Genomic DNA, 24177 nt, shown 5'->3' on the forward strand with positions numbered 1-24177 from the left:
ACCTCTGATGTCACGCTGCACTTAAGAGGGTGAGGACTCAATCCTACTCCCATTTCAATTAATGGTAAAGCGCCAATTGACTTCAATGGAAGTAGAATGAACACTTTTGGCTTCAGACTCTGAAAACCATCATGTCTTCCAGCTGTAATTTACCAAAATAATGAGGCTCTCTAAGACCCCTAACAGGTTTCAAGAAAAATCAACGAGAAGTCCACTGGCGTCTTATAGGTTAACAGATTTATCAGAGCATGAGCCTTTATGGGCAAAGACCCACTTCCTTATGCATCTGACAAAGTGAGTCTTTGCCTATGAAAGCTTATGCTCCAATAAATCTGTTAGTCTCTAAGGCGCCACAGCATTTCTCATTGTTTTTGCAGATACAGACTAACATGGCTATCCCTCCAATACTTGTCATGACGCAAGAAAAATCAGTGACTCTGGTGACTAAAAGAAGCTTACAAATTTTTGAAAACAAGTTCCATAATTTCATCTGCAGACCTAGTCCCATGTTATATTTCAGAGCTTCATAAAACACAATGGAGTTGCCACATAAAATTTCAGACAGTAACTCTCTCCTTTTCCTACTACAGAAGAGAGGCAGGATTCAATGTGTGGATCTGAAGAATGATGGTGCTTCTCAGCCTATTTTTACATGTGCAGGTACACTTTTATTTTGTTCCATAAAGCACCAAAAGATTCAATCCAGCAGTTCTTATGCATGCAAAATAACCACTCATTTCGTTCAACAGCATATCCTCTTACTCCCACAAACACATCTGCATTTGTCAACTTCGGCAACAGTTCAACAGAACAAAAGAATTGCAGGCTTCTTACCTCCCAACCGTAACTGGGATCTTTCAAATTTGACTGCTGCTCTCCCACATATGGCCCAAATTTTTCACCTACTTCAATCTTCCTTTTTGTCCATATTCCTAATCCTGCTCCAGGAATATTTGATTCTCGGAGTTCAAACTCTGGAGGAATGGGAATGTTATCAGGAATGTATATGGGAGCCTTGTAAGGAGACCCTTCCTTTGGTGTGAATGCTTCACTGGATGTTGCTGGAGAAGGTAGCTCTTGGACACTGAGGGACAGTTTACTGGCTTCTCCGTCACCCTCTGGCATGTCCTCCAAAGGAACTTCAGGGAAGCTTTCATATACACATTCATCACCTGAAAATGAATCCAAACATTAGGGACTGTATTAGCCAAATGTGCTGAAGGATTTTGTGCTTTAAACCATTTTAGTTTGTGCATTAGCAGAAAAGGCCATTTGCTAAGCTCTACAGCACGTTCATCAATTGTTAATACTGCAGTGGATCCTACACCTGAGAAATGCTGAGCAGCCCCTCCCTTCTGCAAATCTGTATGGTCAGCAACACTCCAAATCAAACCTGAGGGCTCTTACTATCCAAAGTAATTTGCATACTTGTAAAAAAGTACTGTCATCAGAAACGGCACATTTATATATAGGTAAACCCATTTTCCCAATATGGTTTGCATATAGCACTTAAAACAATTTCCTTTTTTGAAACTACTATTGAAAACACTAAAAAATGGGTGCCCAGACCTTCAGCTGATGTAAATCAACCCAGCACCCGTGACTTCAGTGGTATTACAGCAAATTACACCTGCCCAGATGTGACCCAAAAAGTCACCCTGGGGGTGGGGGGGGGAAATAATTTGACACACCTCACATCATGACATTCATGTAGCCCTTCCCCATGTCCAAAAAGTCAATTTTTCTTTCAAGAAAACTGTTTAGGTCCTAGTTCAACATGGTACTTACGTATGTGTTTTAGTGCTGTCACACATGGAATGTTTTCCCACTGATGAAATGACATCTATCATGCCTTTATTACACATTATCTAACAATTTCACATCTAAATTTTCAAGATTCTGCCACTTATGACAACAAACATTGGGGCATAACAAATCATTTGAATACATCATCCCTGTCACGTACCGGATACATATGCAGGCAACATATTCACATCCCTGAACTGTCATATAGTGCTAACTGTGGCCACACTGACATCATAAAGAAGTTCAGTTATGCATTTCTCTAGGCCTTGGTTTGTTCCCCTTCATCTGTGTTCTAAACAGATAGGCACCCCACACCCACCTCCAGTATCAACTAGTTTGTTTATTATTTTTCTAAGGACTTTCCTTCAAAGGAGCGTAAAATCCTGATTCATTCAATCACTCAGCTGAGAGACAAATGCACAGAAGGATTCTTCATCATTGTTTCTGTTTCAAAAATCCATTCACTGGAAGCTCAGGTTGAATACAGATAGGTCAGAGGGGTGGCTTGATCCAGTAGGCTGCTAAGGACTGATGTAAGTGCTGCTGAGAGACAGGGTACAGGTTGAACCTATCTAGTCTAGGACCCTCGGGACCTGACTGCTGCCAAATGAGAGAATTTGCCGGACTGCAAACGGTCAATATTGTCTAGCAGCATTACAAACGCTTCCACTGCTTACCAGACTCTTACAAGACATAAATTACAGCTAAATAACAGCGCAGATCACTGAGAGCCAGGACTGGTGGCTGTAAACAAACTTTACGGTACCACAGGAAATTTGGCCACACCCATGATAAGTGGTTGTTCAGCTAACTAAAATCATGCTGGATTACAGATGTTGCCAGAAGAGAGAGAGCTGAACTACAGAGGTTCAAGCTGTATTAGCATTCAACACTAGCTGTTGGCACAGAATCTGCACAGTGCTGCTGAGGTCACCCACTGATATTCATGGCAAAACTCCCATGAACTTCAAAAGGAACAGGACCTGGTCTATGACCATGCTGTGTTGAGCAGAGACAGGTGTGCTACTAGTGCAATAGTTAACATCAATCCTGCACATTGAAATAGTTAACATCAAATCCTGCCTCACAGTCATATTCATTATTTTACAATATTTCTGTTGCACCGTCAAGTGACACTTTGCCTACGACTGCACAAGAGCCGAGTGTAGTAGAAAGAAAGAACGGAGGTGGTTATGAGCCACAGTCACAGAAACATCTGCAAAGTTCCCAAGAAACTGTCTCACTCATCGTGGTGCTCAATGTTCCAATGCACCTGCTGGAACAACCGGCCCCACTAGTATGTAGTACTTTCCTGCTCTGATTACTTCATATTGGCTGTTTAGATTGCAGCCATCCCCAAGACTTTCCAGGTGTTATCACAGAGAAAGACACAACTCCTGCCTCCAAAAGCACAAGGTGGGGAAAAGGAAGCCACATGAAAGGAGAGTGATCAGGAGAGTGACAACAGCACATGGCTTATGACCCATAACAGGGATTTTCAAGGAGGCCTCTAAAATAAGGGTGCCTAACTCCCTTGGGCTCCTCTGTTAGTTTGTTGCTCCCCCCTTCACAGTTACATACTACATTCCTACCCCTTGATGTGCCTTCCTCAACCCAGCCCATTCTGCCTTCCTTCTCCCTAGCTCCATCTTCCCACCTTCAGTTGAAGTATCCCCAAACTCCTTCCTTCCACAGCGCAAAGGAGCACTTCACTCAAATCATTCTGCATAAATGAGCACAACACTCACCACCCTTTATTCCAGCTTTCCCAACTTTTGGCCTCGTTACAAAGCACCATGTCTCGTCCCTCCATTAATGGCTCAGCAAAATTCTCATACAGGCCCCAAACACACTTTTTCATGGCTGAGCTGTTAAACCCTAGCAAATATTCCACTGCAGATGTGCAGTGCTCCACTTCTCTCCTCCAGAATGCGTTTGTTGTACTCTAGTTCCCTTTCAGTCTCAAAAGGCTAAAACAATTCATACCTCCAGTCAAACTGATCTACAGCCTTAAATGTACGGAGCCAGATCCTTAACTGGAGATATGCCAGTGAGGCAATTCCATTTTTATTCTTCTCTGGTCACACCTGTGACCACTTCAGCGACCAGCAATCACACCTAAGCCATATTTCAAAACAATTTGATTTTGCATTTTAAATCCCGTGGTGACAAATTGCACACATGTGCCCTTCTGCCTAGAACGGGTGCCTGAAGAGAATGTGAGGGCATCGTTCTGCTTATAAAAGCAACACAGTCTACAGAAAATATAAAAGCAAACAGCTAAAACCCCAAAAAGCTGAATTATACCTTCCAGACATTTCAAACACATTTTTAAAAAAGTCACTTAGATCAGAGCCTCATTGAAATTAATTTATGCCATCTGAGGACCTGGCCCAGAGTGTCAGAAAATGTGAAGCCTCATTCAGCACAAACCTAAACCAATAGAAGTCAGAAGTAACTCCACAGAAGTCACTGGAGTTACACTGATATAAAATGCTGTGAGATCAGTATTAGGCCCCGTGGGCTGTGCTTCCACTCACAAATAGCCAACCACTCACATATGCTGCAATTTGGAATTTCAAGCAGGACTCCTGAAGATCAGCTAACTCTTCCCATCAGAAATGGGATGAAATCACTGAGGCCTCTGATAGGGGAACAGAAAAGATTAGGCAATGCCAAAGATATTTCCCTCCATCAAATTCCTTGCTGCCATTTTCCAGTAAAAACATGAAAAAAAAGCTTCAAAGGAAGCCCTGTAGGAAAGGTTAATTGCTACTAAAAGACCAGGGTGGACACCAGTGTTTGCACTTTCTGCGCCAGCTTGTGTGCCATCAGGAAAGAGTACACGTGGCTCTGTGCTGGGGATGTGCATGATGAAGAGAGGAGACATTCATGTGCCAAAGCTAACACCACAGTCCTAACTTCCCTGGGACCTGGGGTTACTTTAAACAGCAATCTGGGCTTCTGTGTGGAGCAGGGAGGAGGGATTGACTTCCTTCCACTTGGACAAACGTTTAGCAGTTTAGCACGCTCTTCCCTTCCAAGGGCAATCAAATAATGGGCTCCAGCATATTGAAGAGCCAGGGAAACTGATGCAGCTAGTGCTGCCTTACTGATCACTCCAACAGCTGATGAATCAAATGCACAGGGTGTTGGGGCACACAAGGCAGAGGCAGGCATGTGGTCAGATTTTCAGTGCAAGGAGAACACTGAGTGGGGCTGTGCCCAGGGTGCAGTAGTTAAAAAAATGAAAAAAGAAAAGAAATAGGTCATCTATCCTAAACACCATATTCCCCAAATAACGAATGGGCAAACTCCACTGATCCTCGACTACGCCATTGGCTGTGCCTTTCTATGGCCTGGGTGTCACTTAATCACACACACCATTTTGATGTTTGAACTAATATCTAATCAATAAGGTCCCCTTCTTTCCTCAGTCTATGTGATCTTTCTCACTTCAGCCAGTTTCTGATGTGGAATGCATACACACAAAGCTCCCACTGACCTACCAATTTATTAACACACCACTTATAATCTGATATTGGAGGCATGAATGTAGCCACTAAGAGCATTAGTGCATGAATAGCATGTAGCCACAAATAACAATCAGAAATCAGACTGTTGGTTTTGAGTGAGGAGCATTTACCTAAGCTGGTCATGAAAGCATCTGGATAACTCCTTCATTCCTTATGGAATTTCTAACTCCACAATCTTCCTGGAGCAAGAGGAAATAAGGAATGAGATAAGACTGTAAGTGCTGGAACAGATGCAGCCTAGTTCAAACTTGGCTTACTCTTTTCATAGTAACTTCATAATTATAACGATTACCAGCTTTTGTTAAACTGGGCAGCTTTCAGCAGGACCCAGCTCAGCTTCTGGTAAGAAGACTGTCACACATCAGGATTTTGGAGTTCTGCTTCTATTTTTGAACATGTGTGATAGGAGCCTTTAGTACATTGTCACTTTATTAAGGACTTTTGGGGCACAAATAAGGATCAGAGAATCATCCCCATGAGGAATAGTGACAGAGAGATAGCCATGTTATTCTGCATTCTAGCTAAACAAAACAGCAGTCAAGTGGCACTTTAAGACTAACAAAATAATTTATTAGGTGATGAGCTGTGGGACAGACCCACTTCTTCACATCTAAAGAAGTGGGTCTGTCCCACAAAAGCTCATCACCTAATAAATTATTTTGTTAGTCTTTAAAGTGCCACTTGACTGCTGTTTTGTTTTCATCTCCATGAGCAACGCCAGGATGTATTGTTGACAAATATTCTCAAATGATACTACACGGATATAGCTTGGGCACTCCCCACTCCTTTCATAATTGTTTGATCCAACATTTCCATCCAGCTCAGGCATTTACTACTCTAATTCTTTGTAAGGGTACCAGAAACAAGGCAGATATTTCCTATTGCATACAAATGGAACGCGTTTATCTAAATTGCTATTTCCACAGGTATTTAGGAAACGACTCTTACAGGCAGGAACTGATTGATTACAAAACACACTAGCTTAGGTCTAGGATGGAGGTGATCAAGAAAATTTGCAAATTAGGTGTGGCAATCCAGAAATTTCCAAAGCTATATTAGGCTGCATATGAGCCAAGTGGGAGACATCAGATAGTCTCTGTGACCAAGAAGGCATATTTCAGCAGCAATCTTTATGCCCTTTAGTGGAAAGTCAGACACAGGTCTTTGCCTTTAGGAATAGTGTTTTGGATGTGAGGATCAGGACTAGTATCTTCAGCCCCGGAAGAGCCACTGGTTAAGAACTACATTATTCCATATGAAGATATTTTCAGCACACATACTGAATGTGGGTTGTGCAACTCCTTATCCACCAAACTCTCCTGCAGAAATTGATATAATCCTTATCATGAGGCCAACTGCCACCTTGGGCCCCAAGGCAAGATGGGATGGAGGGCAGTTCCATATCCCAGGAAGGGTGGGATATCTGCCAGAAGGGCTGGAGCTGAGGGCAGTCTGGTCTGTCTGTGGTCTGAAGAAGTGGGTCTGTCCCATGAAAGCTCACCCAATAAACTATTTTGCTAGTCTTTAAAGTGCTACTTGACTGCTTTTTGTTTTGAAGGTGGATGAGGTAATATATCTTTTGTTGGACCAATTTCTGTCCGTGACCTGAATAAGAGCCCTGTGTAAGCTTGCCTCTCTTACTAACAGAAGTTGGTCCAATAAAAGTTATTACCTCACATATTTTGTGTCCCTAACATATAGATAATAATTCCCAGTTAGTTGGAATTCTCAGAAGTGGGAGACTACCACAGAATAGATCATTGACTGTTGTTTGTGACTAAAGCTGAGGTACCAGTTTTCCATTCCAATCGATTATCATTGTAGGACTTTTTGTTCATTTTAAGCAATGTCAAATCTGAATACTAACATGCTATTATTAATGGAACAGTATTTTAGCTCCCTTTGCCAAGCTTCCTTAACTCATGTATGCATATAAACTGGGAGTCACTTACAGTTTATTATACATAAACAGAGGTTGGTTGCCCTCTGCAGAGGTGCTGGACCTGATACTGATTTCATATACACAGCAGTATGTCAACAGTAAGTTCACTGATTTCCTTGGAAGTATATCACTGTATATCTGATATAACTGTGTGTACAATCCAGCCCTTGCTTCTGTTTTGTCTTTAAAATGACACCATGAACTTTGCAAGCACAGAAATATTTCCCTTCTAATATTACAAATAACTTCTAAGGCTGTTCTATTTGAAAGAGGGTCAAGAAAAAATATATTTGGGAAGGCTGTTTATTTGGTACATTGGTGCCTTCTGTACAGACAATCTCATGGTTTCACTAAAGTTTCTCCTGATGTTTGTGTAAGTCTGCCACCTAACCATAAGAGAAAGGAGAACATTTTATAAATACAAAGTATAGTTGCAAAACCACAAAGACAGTCAGCAGGAATAAGGGGCATATATTTTATTTGAAGCTACTCTTAAATCATTCTTTAATCTGAACTGGTGAAAGAAACAACAATTTTTCCATAGCCTTCAAAGATATTGCTAATGTATGTATGTATGTATGTATTATTTGGCCCTATCACAAATGTAAAAAGCAAATGAAGGTTTAAATACTGTCTAAGGGCTTGATTCCACATTCCTTACCAATGTTGATTGATATGTATGTGAACAGTACTATGGAATTCTATGAAACTATTTGCAAGCATAAGTGTTACACTGCATGAATAAGGAGTGAAGAATTGGAGCCTAACCTTCTATTAGATAGAGTTTGTTCTATATTGAGTTACAGGTGAGCCCACAGGGACAGATTCTGAACTCACTTGCACTGGTATAAATCCAGAATGAATACTTTAGACTTACCATCAATGTACAAATTTGGCCAGTGTCTGGCCTGATATTACCTGTGGTCCTGAGAATTTCTTAAGATTGGCATTAGTGTAACAAAGAAAGGAAAATTTGCTACATGGCTTTTAGCATTTCTTTTATATGCGTTATCTGTGTATTATGAACTCGTTTTCACAGCTGATCTGGTACAACCATACTTTTCCCCCTTGTTCCTACACAACTGAAAGCCATTCTTGCACCAAAAGCCTTTGACATAAAGAAAATAATTATGCATGTCCAGCAGAAGAGGGAGTTCTAGCTATAGATTGCAAATGCAAAAGGAATGTGAAAACAGCATTATATGAGCAGGCAACATTAACCATGAGTTTGGTCTGATTTCATACTTGAAGAGGAGAGAAAATAGCTACTTTTACAAGACTAAATAGGGGGAAAATAAACAGTTACTTTTGATTCTTCAAGTGTCAGTGTGGGGAAGGTTTAGCTCTTTGAATACCTTCAGACAGTCTCATTCTACAATAATTTTAACTAAAACATAATATGAATAATTCAAAAGAATCCATTAAGCAGAATTCCTCAGTATATGAAAAAAACTTCACATTGCATTTTGTTACATTTATCAGATTCTACCTGAGGAAAACATGAAAACTAGTATTGTAGAATGACATATGAGTTACTGGATGAAGAATTAGCATAAAACTTTGAATACTGTGCAGAAGAAGCATTTGTAGGGACACAAGAAACTCTGTAATACATACTCAACAGCAGTTGAAGTTTGAGAGAAAACCATTTCAACATTGCCAAATGGTGGCACTAAACTAGTAGTTAATGCAATGTCATAATATGTTAACTGCATAGGGAACTATATGGTGTTTCTGGAAATTGTCAATATCAGCTTGTACAATAACTAGTAGCATTTGGTGCTCTGTGAAGTGTTGCTCTTGTCGAATTGAATGCCACAGTCTGAGGCATTTAATGTGCACCAAATATTGTCTGTTAATTAGGATCCAGGACAAACGACTATGGGTCAAATTCTACTTTCATTTACATAGGTACAGCTCTCCTTGATGTCAGGGGAAGTTGCGCCTGTGTAACTGAGATGCAAAACTTGCCCCTACATATTTCTGTACATTTTCGATATAAATTACTATGTTATAGGCAGCAGCAAAGAATTATAAATATTTGCTGGTAAAAATGGAATTTATTTAGAAGTTGAATCTCATTTTATTTATAGCTCTGGTACAACCATCTTTGGTAGAAATATTTATGTTATCTGTAATTCTGGGCCACTAGCATCTACTGCAATCATAAACACTGTTGAAAAATTATTTGCAGTTAGCAGGGTTTAAACTACCCATTATATCACAGCTATTGCCTGTAAACTTTGGTGACGGTTGATAAAGTTTCCTCAATGGAATAAATATACATTTGACTTTCAAAATCTTCGCTGAGTTACATATGGGTGTGAGAGGCTAGTAAGGAAACAGAAATGCCACCTGCTAGACTGATATATTAGGGGCTAGATCCTCTGATAGTGTAAACCTATTGAAATATAATGCTTCACACCAGAGGGGGATTTGGCCCCTAAGTATGGAATTTATTTAAATGAATGATCACTCAGTTATTGAGTTTAGTGAAATATTACAATTGAATGCCATAGTTAATATATACTCATTAGCCTCCATGACTATACTCATTATATGTAGCAGGCTCAGAGAAAAAAGTTTGCTATGAAATTTTAAGTGTAAAGCACAGGCCTCAGTTGGAGGCCTGATAAAGGATTTGATAGACTGCTATTTTGATCCAAAACGCTGTGATTGCTGTTTGCCATAGTGGTAAACAATATGCATAGTCTCACACAAATGCCTTAAGCTTTTCTTGCGGGTTTACGCTGCTGCAAATTAACATGTTCTGTTGAAAACTAAAGAAAGGCCCTTTCCTTTCAGTTGAGGAGCTACAACATAAATATGTGCCTTTAATTTCTCAGTCCAACCTAGTAAATTGGGGATAAAATTTAAGTAAATCTCTTTTATGCAGTGGAATATTTAATGATGCACTAGAACCGAAAACTAATGCTGCAAGACAGTACTTTTAACTCAAAATGACTACTTAAGTCTACAGCATATTAAGCCACATGAATGAAACTTTATCTCCATATAAAAATCAGTGTAACTGAACTTTTTTTTATTATTACACTCATTAGGACAGCTCTTCCTTTTAAATTGTGATGTGTCACCATGTAACTAAGTAGCATTGGAAATCACATGCCTATTTCTAACAGAAAACAGTAATAATAGATTTATTCCACCAAATTATAATGAAGACAGATAACAGAGTGCATTAAAAAACAAAGGTTACAGATAGAGACTGAGCCTTGTAGAGGTAATGACTTTTAATTGGATTGAGTTTATCATATTTTCAGAGGTACAGCAGAACCAGAAGGATTAGAATTATTTGCACATTTCATTATTTGGCATAATGAGAAATCAGAGGGAGGTCCACAACCCTGATGCATGTGGTAAGCCACAGGAGATGCTGAACATGTCAGTGTCAGGCAGCAAGTAGTTCTGAGACACAAATGCATTTGTTCCGTTATAATGCAGCAAAGGGTAATCACGTGAAATAATGCCAGGTCATGAAGTTTTGTTCGCAAGGGCATGAAGAATAAAAAAGTTTAACCCCTTGCTGCCAAGAAACACCACCATACTTGCACATGAGTATTAATGCATTGGCTTTCAAGAGTTGAGCAAGTGTCACTCTAAATTCTAAGGAATTAATGGAAATGATTGGCCAAGGGTCAGCCATCTGAGTAAGTTAATGTTCTAGTTACCCAAAAAAAAGTTTCCACTTGCACACCTAGGTGAGATTCTCTTCTTTCTTACATCAAAGTGCAATCCCTTTGATGTTTTTGGAGGGACACCACAGAAAATTTCAAGGGAAGTTGACCCATACTACTTGACTCACAGAAGTCCATGCAACCTGCTGGACAATGCTACAAGTATTAAGATCATGTAGGGTTTGCTGTCTTCTAAGGATTGGGTCTGCATAGCTCAGGTGAAGAGTTTTGTACAGATAAGCATATGGTAAAAAAGGGATGAGAAGAAGGGAATGAATGAGATAGAAAGCTCCAGGAAGAAGGGGACAAAGAGAGGAAAGCATAAAAACAAAGCTAGGGAAAGCTACAAAAGGATTATTAAGAACTCGAGCAGACCAAGTAGACTATAGGCAGTGCAAAGCAGGAAGAAATGAGACCTTAGATAAGGATTACCAGATAAGGCCCATGAGCATGGAAGGTTTGTTAATAGCAATGTGGGCAGTTGAGTTGAGACATTCTGTGTGTTTATTAATATCTAAAAACACACTTTCTAGGGGAAAATAGAAAAATAAAGAGTAAAACCATATATATAATCGCAAGTTTATCCTAATTCGATATAGGTTCTTATAGTGCACTCTTCACCATAGCTCCTTCCATGATTGTAAACTCACTGGCATAATTTTGAGGGGTTTGTAATACTTAAGATCTGTAATTACCTACATGACATTCATCATCATTATTATATCCCTAGAGATGGAATCAGCCAGATTTTCCCACAAGATAAGTACCAGTCAGTAGTATGCCTTTTATTTGCCACCTTTTATTTATCTATAGGGAGGTTCGGCAAGTGTCTACTACAAGCTGCAGAACTTCACCTTTAGAGATCTCCTAGGGTTTGTCTATACAGCAAAGTTATTTCAGGACAATGGCCACTATTCCGAAATAACTTTGTGAGCGTCTACACAATACAACCACTATTTCGAAATAATTTCAAAATAGCAGATGGCTTATTTTGAATTTGATAATGCCCATTTCAAAATGGGTGCTGTTAAGACAAGGATAGCGCCTATTTTGAAATGAGCCACAGTGCCTCTAGTGGCTCTCTTTCAAAATAGGCTGCATGTGTTTAGACCATGGTTGTCCAACAGGGTGCCCTACAGGCCACAATCCAGCATGTGGAGTCTTTTTATCCAGCCCATGGAGCTGGCAGTGGCACCATTTTTAAAAGGCTGGTGGCTGCAGGACCCTGGTGGCTGGGGCGCGGGGCCCACAGCAAAGCCCCAGTGGCCAGAGTACTAAGCCACCACCAGCCCCAGGGGCAGAGTCCTGGGAGCTGTAGGTTGGAGCCACTGCCGGCCCCAGGGGCAGAGCGCTGGCTGGGGCGTGGGGCGTGTGGTGGATCCTTAGCGGCCAAAGTGTGGAGGCACCACTGGCCCCAGGGGCAGAATGGGGTATGGGCCTATGGTAGAGCCCTGGCAGCCAGAGCATGGAGCTGCCACAGCACACAGATCTCCTGGGTAAGTTAATCCTTGGTTTAGAGGGGGTGAGTTGGGGCTGCAAGGACGGTTAAGCCTGGAGGTGGGCAGGGGACTGAGTGGGGCTGCAGGGGGTCAGGGTGCGGTGGGGTTAAGCCTGGGGACGGGGACTTTGGGGCTGTGGGGGAGGTCTAAGAGTGGGGGAGGTAGTTTGGGGCCATTTTGTGTTTAGCCCCCAGAACATGTAAAAAACTACTAAGTGGCCCCAGATGAAAAAAAGTGGGACACCCCTGATTTAGATGATATATTTCAAAATAGCTAAGTGCAATTTCAAAATGCATTTTTATGGCCATGTCTACACATGCCCCTCCCTTTCCAAAGGGTCATGTAAATCAGACAGATCAGAACTGTTTAATGAGGCACTGATATAAATATTCAGCACCTCATTAGCATAAAGGTGGCCAGTCATGCTTCAAAAGTGCTGCTTTTGAAGCTCAAATTGGCTGTGTAGATGCAGGTGCTTTGAAATAAACCCCGGACTTCAAAATCCCCTTATTCCCACCTATTTTTGCTGTACACCTAGGCATTTCAGTAAAGTGTTAATAATCCATGGTGTTTACTTAGGATAAATTAGCTACAACACAATGGAATCTGACGCTCTTGTACAACCAAACAGACAGCTCTTTAATTATGTTATTACACTTAGAGAGTCTTAATTATGTTTGGGTGTCACTGTGATACAATGTAGTTAAGTCCTTGAAACCCTAATAGAAACAGCAGTAACCAATATACTAATCAGAAAAAGTACCAAATAATTTATCATGTAATGCTGTCCATTGGAAAAGCACCAGGTCCTGGCAAGAATACTTTCCAGCATTCATTTTGTAGGGGAATTTCAAACTCACAATTTTTCCTGCAAGTTCTAGTTACTTCTCAGCAGACAGCACTATAGCTGTATCTCTCCAAGGTCATAACAATAATAAACAGAACATACTTAGCTGATTGGAAAAGTCATGAATCTTAAGAAGAGCCTATCCTTCATACTATACATGGGGATATATTCTGCGTCTTGCTGCAGTACATGAAGTATATTTATATCTGGTTTTGTATGGTTCATAAGGTGATTCTTTTTTCAGAATCAAAAGCAGGGACACCTTTCTCACACCATTTTTTGGATTGTGAAATACTCCTTAAAAAGGTACACTTTTTAATACAAGCTAGTCTTGGTTTTGGAGCAGATATTCAAAGACATACAGCTGTAAACCAATTCCCACTGACTTTCAGGAGGAGTTAGGCACTGAACTACCATTCATGCCTTTGAAAAATCTTTCCCAGTGTCAGCTTCTGACCTAGCAGCAACATGTGCATTCCTCAGAATGGAGGAATTTTTCCAGTAACTGAGTGTTCTGAAAGAGTTTAATTACATCCATTTCACTTTCCTCTCTACTCCAGACACTGCTCATTACGCTGCACACTTATTCTAACAGGCCGTCTTTTACTGGTAAACACAGAGAAACTTGTACCTGGTGTAGCAATGCATTTTGAGCAAACATTCCATCACACAAAAACATCTTGACTGATTAATCAAAACACATTTTGGGTATCCTGGGACACCATTTCAAAAACCAGAGTCATCCCAATAAAACTGGAATGTAGGAAGGGAAAACCTTGTCCAAGAGTCAATGGGAAATTTGCCAATGACTTCAATGGGACCAGAATTTCAACTCCGTCTCATTATGGTTGACACTCCTGCTCAGGGTTGCACGTTAGGGATTTCTGAGTAGCCCATAGAATAATTAGGGAGCAAAGAATACTTACATTAGAAGCAATTTGCAAAATCTAAATTGACAGACCTTCTCTTCCTTGGAAATCTTTATCAACAGGGCTGTTCTTGTTTGGCTGCCTCTGGACTTTTCTTCTATTGCACTTTGCTCACTAGGTTTCTAAATTCACTACATGTTCTTCCCTGGAATGTAATGCTATTGTACATGTAATACATGCCAGTATGTCTTCGTAGGCCCAATTCCACTTGTTAGAATTCTGTTTCTTTGTGGGGGTGGGGTTTGTTCAATTTTTTTTCAATTTTTCCTGAAAATCTTTAGGTCCCTTCCCCATTTCTTGTCTATATTTTTCCTTTCTCACCTTCCCCACTTTTTTCTATCCATTTAGTTGCTGAAAAGATAGTTACAAATATAGACAAAGTGTCAAAAAATCCTAATTTCCCTCCTCCCAATATGAAGGTTTTGTGCTTTTCATTAAAATACAGGACAATTTTAAAAGAAATGAAAATTTTTGCAGCAATTAAGTAAATCCAGAACAGTCTCTCCTCTTTATCATAAAGTTGTTATCTATGTAATTGAGTAAATTCTTTGATGTATCTTTAACTGTGTGGTATTTTTTTTTAATTCAGCAATTATATGAAGATTTCAATCCCCCTCCAAGGGTATGTCCACACTAGGAACTAACTTCGAAGTTAACTCCAAAGTTAGGTGCTACTTCAAAGTAGTCTGCAGAGTCTACACAGGGAGCCCAACTTCAAAATCCTTACTCCATTCCCAGGAATGGAATAGTGCCCTACTTCAATATTTAACTTCAAAGTTAGGTGTGTGTAGATGCTCAACTTTGAAGAGTGATACTTCAAAATTGTACTTCAAAGTAAGCAACTTTGAAGTTATATTTGTAGTGTAGACACAACCTATGTTTGGCTACTGTGTGATTTTTAGGAATACTTGAGCCTGCTCAAGAATTTTTCATTATTGTTCACGTCATCCTCTGCTGGACTGTACCAGATGCTCCTGGGTATATGTTCTTTGTTTTACAGTTCTTTGTGTATTTACCCAAAAAAATATTCATCCCCACACTCTTCACTGTACGTTTCACTTGCTAGCATCACTGTATCTATGTCATAGTAATGGAGAGATAACCATGTTAGTCTGTATTCTATCAAACCAAAAAACCAGTCCTGTAGCACTTTAAAGACTAACAAAACAAAAGCTCATCACCTAATAAAGTATTTTGTTAGTCTTTAATGTGCTACAGGACTGCTTTTTTATCTATGTCAGACATTGAATAACACTTTTCCCTTACTTTCCCTCTTTCTAGCTCTTCCATAGTGAATTGATTATATTCATTTATACCAGCATTTCAGGTTCGCAAATACCTCAACTAAATTAAGTTTCATTTATGACCACTGAATCTTAATCTCTGTAATGTGTCACTTCTAGCTCGTCTCCATTATGGGGCAGAGAAAAAAATTTTACAAATAGGAGGAGTGGTGTTGCCAAAAATCCAGATAAAGGTCAACCAAAACTGTTCTTCTTTTTTTTTTTTTTTGTAATGTATTTCAACTTTTTGCTTCAGGAGATGTTTCATTTTGGAATTTCCCTAAATTTTATTTTTAAATACAAAAATTGTAAAACATTGTAAAAGTTTGAAAAGAAACATCACATTTCAAATTTAAAAAATGTGTTGTTCAGCTGAAAACAATTCTTTTTCACTTTTATATTCTGCCACGAAATTTAAATTTCTTCTTGTTTTGCCTTAAAGCTGAAACAATTTATTTTTTATTTTTCACTTCACCGCTGAACTGAAAAAATCTATTATTCATCTGGCTCTGATTATTTGTTGCTCATGTTTCTTGTGTTCGTGTGCAAACACTTTACATTTGGGGGCTCACCCACCAATTCTTTTCTCCTTGTTCTGCAGGGCAACTTTGTCCTCTACCTTAGTTTGCATCTTGGAAGTGCACTAAATACCTGATTATGGAAGCTAAACTGAAGGGTCCTCCTTTCATCAAAGTATCAAAAGCCCAATGCAAGTCACTGGCTTCTTTATCACAGATGCTTCAAATGCTGCAAATGACAAGAAAGATTCTGACTGCAGGGAGAAAAGCAAGTTGAAAAGGTATTTCCAAAAACACACTAAATAAAGGGCTGAAAACCTTCCTGGGTCCTCTCTCGGCTTCTCTGAAAGGCAACATGCTCTGAGGTACCTGACATATATGCGTACCTACATTCTCTGGGAAGCTGTGCCCCCATTTGACACCCACAAACTAGATCAAGTCACAACCTGCCTCAGGTTTCCAATTTTGAAGAAGGGCATAATACTACTTAGGAGTCTTCTACACTGTAATCTGAAGGTATAGATTCCAGCTCAGAGAGTGCTAGCACCCCAAAAATAATGTGTAGCTGCAACAGAGTGACCAGCAGGAATGGCTAGCTGCCTTGAGTACATACCCTTCAGAGACACTAGGGGCTCAGGGTGACTAGTCCTTCCCACTGCTCATGTTCCAGCTAGAAACCACTAAAGAGAGCTAGTTCAGTATCGTGTTCTGGAGGCGGGAATCACCCGAAGAATAGATGTATTCTTTGTACTCATGTGCAGTTTGACATAGCATATCTTAAATAACTATCAAGAACTTTAGTGGACCAAATTCTGCCCTGGTGTAATCAGAGGCACTGCATCATAGAAACTGGCTTAGCATGCTTTCTATCCCAAAGAATCGCAGACCGATGTGGGTATTATACAGAACACTCTATTTGAGGTTTTACACTACTAAAAACTAATAAATATTAAAAAGTGTATTTACTGATATATCTGTATTTAGAGAGAGAGAGAGAATGTAAAAATACATTGTTTTGCTTGCATTAAAAAATTATCACAACCATTTTTACTGAGAAGCTTAAATGCTTTTACTAGTTATACTGATCATGCAGGTAGCTAAGTCGAGAGCAGGGATGGCCATCCAGTTAGGGACAAAGAGACACATGGATGGAATGCAAAGAGCCACATATTATATATTTATTTTTACATAGATAGATAAATAGATAGATAGATCTCTCAATGTCCTCCCCATCCCCCAGAGCCAGGTACTCCCAGACAACTGCTTCAACCCAATGCCCCTCCACTCCCCCAGAACCAGGCACCCCCAGCCTCCCTTTTCCCTTGTCATTCTAACTCAATGCCAGTAACTCACCAGAGCCGCCACCACCCCGGAGATGCCACAGCCACTGCCATCATGTGGTTCTCCCACCAAGCAGAGGGGGCATAGGCAAATGGCGGGCAGCATTCCCAGAGCACAGCTCTGAGGAGCTACATTTAATGGCTCAAAGAGCCATGTGTGACTCAAGAGCCACGGGTTGGCCACCCCTAGTCTAGAGCATAGAATGAAAGAGAGACAACGTTAGATTTATCAATGCCTTAAATTTAAAGACAATTTTTCAGTTGCTTATAACAACTAAAATTTTCCATATAGGGTGCGTATCTGGTGCCTTGTATATAAAATGTATATAAATGGTCTATGTCTACCTGTCTTTGTCTCATTTCTGGGGGCTGGACTTTACGTCTCATAATCCATTCCCCTGCTACATTTCTGAATCTGTAGAAAGGCAAAGTACTAGTGCTTACTCCCAGTCAGAGTTTTGCCCAAGAAAGGATTGCAGAATTGACCCAATTTCATTATTGGTCCAGCTACGCTAGCTGTAACAGTGGCACAGTCCAAATAAATACCATTTGTCATTTAAAGTGTGAATCCACAGCAAGTTCTTTAACAAGACTATTTGGTAGGTGACACAGCTATGGGTGTTTTAAATCATAAGGGCAGCAACTCTAGTCTGTTTTTCATGTGTGTGTGTGAAGTTCTTTGTCATTTCAGACCCACCTGTCTGAGAACATAGAAATCAAAAACAGAAGTAACTCTCAAATTTCACCTCAATTTAATCCATCTCAGAAAGAGCACTGTATTAAAAAAAACACCAGGACATTTAAACAAAGTGACACAGATCATCAGCAGATCAACTGAAAATGACAGCTCAATCAAACAAACGTATGTTGAGAATTTCCACAGGGCAGCTCTTGCTGCAGCAAAACCAAATGTGTTTGGTATACATAAGTTAGCTGCTTAGAAACATCCACTATGCTGCTAGCCAGATGATGGCTTGCCTAGATAAACATCTATTTAACCAAATATCCCCATCCATGAAAGTGTTAGCATAGTTTTGATGAATTCTCCTGGTTCCTTAATAATATTATTTCACCCAAGTACCAACCCACCCATCCGGCATCTATGTAAAAATAACTAAAAACTCCTTTTAAAAAATACTATGAGCACCAAAAGAGAGCAAAAACTCTATAAACCTGATGGAGTGCTACTGTCAACCAGGAAATGAACTAAGCTGCATTAAGGTAGGTTGCAAATTACAAGCTTAGGAAGCATCAGAGAAATATGCACACTCTATGTCACCTAGCAAATATGGGGCAGGGGTCTGATTCATCTTTAAGGCACAGCACTCCCAGTGAGATCAGTAATTCTAAAGTTCTTCTAGGTGACCACAATATGTATAAAGTTAGGCCAAAATTAAGCACCTAAATAAAAGTGGCTGGATATACAGGGATGCTGAGCACTGAAGTCATGGAAATCAAGTCAAATAGTATAGGTAAAATCCTGGCTTCACTGAAATGAATGTTAAAATACCCACTGACTTCAGTGGAACCTGGGTTTGCTTTCAGTATCTAAATATGGACTTATGAATAGAATAATCAAGAGAGGAAAAACTGATCAGTACAGCTAACTGATCCCGCAGTATCCATTACAATTATGCACCTTTCAGGGAAGAGTCTGCTTTATTATTTTTTTTATTTCTGGTTCTTAAAACAAACTTTTTTTAAACCAAGCTACTAAGCATTTTATATCTGCTTTCCAAAGGTTTGTCAAACAAGAGAATGACAATGAAGCATCTTTTCCAATGGACATCTGTTCACTATTTCACTTCCGCAAGGAGAATATTCATAGAACAGCAAACTGCTCATTCTTCTGGTCATGTTCACATGGCAAGAAGAGCTGTGTGCATTTATACTGAAGAATGAATGGAAGCTGAGGGGCTTGCTGTGGCATATTTCTTACACAAGTGACAGACCAGAGGTGGATACTGAAATATCTGTCCCCCTTAAGAGCCCTGCGCCTAATATAAATGTTGCTTGGGGAAGAGTTACTCAAAAATATTAACTAGCTGTGGATTCATTTGTAACATTCATTTGGACTCTAGCACTCAGTGCTGCTGTTCTAGCAAAATGAAAAACACCCTCCACTACTGTCTCCACCGCACCAGGAAGGGTCAGGCTGTCCCCACCTCTACTGCAGATGTATGAGATGATTAGGGCCCTACCAAAAACAGGCAGGAAAAAGCATCATGGACCCTGAAATCTGATCCCTTACCATTAAAGCACCATGTGTGTGCTTTTACACTATATCAGACAGATTTTACAAATATTTCTCGTATTGTGGGGCTCTGTCCCAAAGAGGAGTTGCCAGGGCTTCTCAAGGATATTTACTCGGGGGCCACCCTACTGCTTTCAGAGGTGGGTGCTTAGAGAGCTGGCTGCTGACCAAGGGTACAGTTCTGAAGGCAGCAGAGCATAAATAAGGGTGGCAATGCCATACCCCACTTCCAGCCAGCAGCTATTTCAAAACAGGCATTATTCCTCCTGAAATGAGGTTTACCAATTTCGGAATAATGCATCCAGTATTTTGCATTTCTTTCAAAATAGCATGTTCATAGTGCAGATGACAGCACAGTTATTTCGAAATAGCAGCTGCTACCTTAAAATAACTTGGCTGTGTGGCCATAGCCCTTTAGTCCTATTGCCACTCACAGGCTGCAGGTTCCAGTGTTGCCAACTGTTATGCTTTTATCATGAATCCCACCATGTCTGCTGGATATGTTAAAGTCTTGAGTGCTAAAGGCTTGGGGAACAAGAATCTCTGCTTTCATTTTACAAAAATGAAACTTCTAGCCCTTACAGCTGTGGAAAAAATAGCTTGAATATGTGGCCTCACAGGTCCTACCCGAAAGGCAAATAAAAAGAATGTAAAATGTGTTTTTTCAATGTCTGATGATTGTTTTAGCCAGTATTGGTATTTCTTGGAGTGTGACTCATGACTTTTGAATGTTTGGGGTTGGAGATACTATCATTATTATTTCACTTATAAAACATCTCCTCCCCGCCACATCACCAATAATGCTGTCCATTGACTTCTAACAAACAGAATGAAAACTCCAATATGATCAAAGTTAAACTCAACTAAAAATCAGAGAGGGTCCTGAGTGCCAAAGTCTGGATCTAGAGCTCAACCTGACTTTTGCCAGAGCTCAGGATGAGGAAAATGTTGTTTGGATCCAAGGCTTGAGTTTTGGCCTCTTTCCATTAGAAACTAGAAAAACAAACCTTGCACATATGTCACTGGAGGAAAGAGAGAGGGGAGTACTGTGAAGGAAGTCTATGATCAACATTAAGCAGTGTGTGAGAGACACAGGCTAGAGCTCGTGTCCTCTTCTGCACATATAGTCATGCAATATGTTGCCAACCTTGCCTGACAGAAGATTTCCGATAAGCATTCTCTTTTTAAAAGCAGGGAATTTTCAAATGTCTGGCAACAAAGAGCTCCCTTTCCACGCGCTGCTGCCTCCCAGAGCACACAAAAGCCACCTGATGACACTATGCAGACATCACAACGTTCAAAGGAGGTGTTGTTTTTGATTATGCATAACTACTTTTAACTTTCACCTGACACCTCATTTGAAAATAACAAAACAGTCCAAATTGACAAGTGCAATAGGGAAGATCTCAGCAGAAAGTGATTGAGAAAGAAAGAACCGTAAATTGTGAGCCTAAAATTTTGTGACTCTGCAGTTTTCATAGTTTGATTATTCGACATAAAATGTCAATTGACATTACAAGAGTGTTTAAAAGATAGCTCAGATTAAGAAATAACTACAAAGCCCATTCTGAATGGAAAGCCAAACATGGTATGTGCAAACAAATTTAAGCAGAGATCCAATTATGAAGATACATAGGAGTTAAACTATCACATTTGGTAGAAAATTCTGTTCGTAACAATGATCTACGTACAGAGATCAGCAAAAATCAAAGCACAGGATATTTCCACCACATTCCTCAAGCTCACAGATCTGCCAATATTTTGCACGTAAGCATGGGGATCTTCAAAAGAGCAGAGTTTGTCCCCAGCAATGTGTAAAACAATCACTACAAAGGATCATAATGAAAAATCTCTCTTCCTGAACAAACATACCACAAACAAAAAACAAAGATTTCTTTAAAGGGAACAAAAATGTTGCAAATAACAGAATAAGGAAGTTTTCCCAGGCAGATTAAACACCTTGAAGCACTTTCATATTCTGTTATAACAACAAATAATATTACAAATATGCATCTGCACAACAGTTGACAGACAGCAATATAATAGACACACAGTAAGGGAAAACAGCCAGTACTGAAGATGGGCCAACACCTTTGACGGTGATCCTCTGCCATAGGATGGCAGAACCACTCAGGTTTGGGCCAGTTGCTCCTCTGTCATGACCCCACAGCCCTCATCATAGGATATAGTAGATCACAGGTCTTACAAACAAACTAAAGACCAGACAGTGAACCCCTTACTCATGCTGGTGAGCAGTTACTCACACAGGCAGCTCCTCTGTAGTCAACAGGGCGGCTTGTGTGTAAGATAAGTGGGATTTTCAACAGTGTTCACTGTTTGCTTATCTCTGCTCCCATTAGCATCAATAGGAGTTTGACCACTGAGGACAGTGGAAAGAAAAATTAGAGCCACAATGAACACTTTTCAAAATCCCTAGATGCCAACATATTAAAGAGAAGACTGAATAACAGGTGGTAAAGCTGGGCAGCACAGAGTTTTCGAATCCTAAGAAATTTTTTTAGATCTCCAAAAATTTCATTTTCTGCATCTAGACAACACTAAAACTTTTCACCTTTTCCATGAACAAATGGAGAGAGGGATCACCACTCCTGAATGACCAGAAAAGGAACTCTGAAAATAACACCATAAGATTCATATACATTTGCTCTCAAATTCTCAATATCCAATATTTTAATCTTATAAAGAATGGATTTTCTAACCATCAGCCCCATACATTCACATCTGGGATCTGAAAAAATCAAGCTGTGTTCCTTCCACTTCTTACAACACTAGCTATAGTGAAAGACTCAGCTGCTAGAACTGAGCTGACCATTTTGTTGATGATTCACAAGGCAGAAGGTACTCCAGCTTAGACTTGTGCTTTTTTACTGGCCTTCTAGTGATAACAGAGATAAAAATTTCTTTGCACATCCAAAATTCCCACTACATTCAATGTAAGTTAAGGATGTACAAGCACTATAAGGCTATGTCTAAACACCAGAGATATTTCAGGATACCGGAGGTATCCTGAAATAGCTACTCCATGTCTTTGACATGTGCCCATCATTTGAAAGCAGTTTTCGAAATAAGAGGTGCACTATTTCTGTATGCCTGTACACCTCATTCAGGAGGAGCAAGGGATGCCTCAAAATAGCACTTTATTTTAACATTTGGCACTGTGTAGACAGTGCCAAATGCCAAAATAGCCTTTCCAAACTACACTCAAAATTAGCAATGCAATTTGTGTAGTGCAAATTGCATAGTTTATTTGAAGTTTAAGCTGTCATGTAGATGTAGCCTAAATTATCAGGGCCTAATTCAAATAAACAGAGTCGAAGAAGCAAATATTTATTTTTTCTATTGATTTTGGTCCCCTTTAAAAAAATACAATTTAGTGTGACCAGTTTTAGGTGATTCAAAACCAACACTGTGCACCAAACACTGTGCACTGATCTGTTGGGAGACAGAGTTGCAAATTCAGAGCTAACATAGAGGAATTTGAGTCTGCTATTACATGAGGTGCAGCAATATTTACCCACCTTGTTACTCTGCTGTATTAGGGCATATGGGATACCAGTACAGTGCTATAAGGGTTGATTCTCCTCCCTTGTATACCAGTCTTGGACTGATTTCAACAGCGTCACTCCTGAATTATGTCATGGTAAAAGAAGGATCAGGCCTTTAGAATGTATGCAATTCCTTCTGACACAAGGGCTGTGTCTACACTAGCCCCCTTCTTAAAAGGGGGCATCATAATCAGCCTGAGCAGGGAATAATAATGAAGTGCTGCGATGAATATGCAGTACCTCATTCAGCTAATTCTCCCCACAGCAACTTCTAAGTTGTAAACTTCAAAGCGCCAGCATGCCAAGTAGCTGTGGGCACTCTGAAATACCCATGCAACTTCAAAGAGTCCTTACCAAAAAATTTTGGAAGTAAGGGCATTTTGAAGTTGCGTGGGTACTTGGAAGTGCCTGCGGCTACATGGCACTTTGAAGTTGCCGTGGGGAGAATTAGCCTAATGAGGTGCTGCATATTCATCGCAGCACTTCATTATTATTCCCCACTCAGGCCGATTACCATGTCCCCTTCAAAGAGGGGGGCTAGTGTAGACACAGCCAAAGTGTAGCGAAAGATTCACTATAAGCCCAATGAGCTCTAAATGCTGTATTTACAATTCTACTTGAGGATTAATGTGGGTTATTCTTACTGTCTAATATTTATTGACTCTTCACTCTGGTATTCCATTGTAAATCCAGATTAAACCCCTTAGGATCAGAAAAGGGAGCTATTCTATACTTACACTGGTATTAAAGGGGTGCAGCTGGTATTGTATCCAGTGCAAAACATGAGGGTATTCCTCTGTCCTCTTACTGCTGTGACACCCACTAGCCCAAAGCCTGGCAACTGAGCTATCACAGTATAGCCATTCTATTGCTCTTAAGAAGTGGGGACTTTTGGTTTTTGACCCCTGGTTTCTTCAATGTCGAAACTTTTGACAGTTCCTCAGATGAAACAACAATTTTCT

General features: G+C 40.0%; 1 protein-coding gene across 6 annotated transcripts in view; it reads right to left on the reverse strand.

The window, feature by feature from the left end:
• Window positions 1–24177, reverse strand: part of MECOM (MDS1 and EVI1 complex locus) — a 500218-nt gene that overhangs the window by 270260 nt on the left and 205781 nt on the right. For all 6 annotated transcript variants that reach the window (XM_075003786.1, XM_075003785.1, XM_075003784.1 and 3 more), the window contains exon 2: window positions 835–1172. In XM_075003786.1, the coding sequence (XP_074859887.1) occupies window positions 835–1172 (338 nt within the window). The remainder of the gene's footprint in view (window positions 1–834; window positions 1173–24177) is intronic.

The sequence above is a fragment of the Carettochelys insculpta genome, chromosome 10, assembly GCF_033958435.1.
Source record: "Carettochelys insculpta isolate YL-2023 chromosome 10, ASM3395843v1, whole genome shotgun sequence".
NCBI classification, from domain to species: Eukaryota; Metazoa; Chordata; order Testudines; family Carettochelyidae; genus Carettochelys; species Carettochelys insculpta.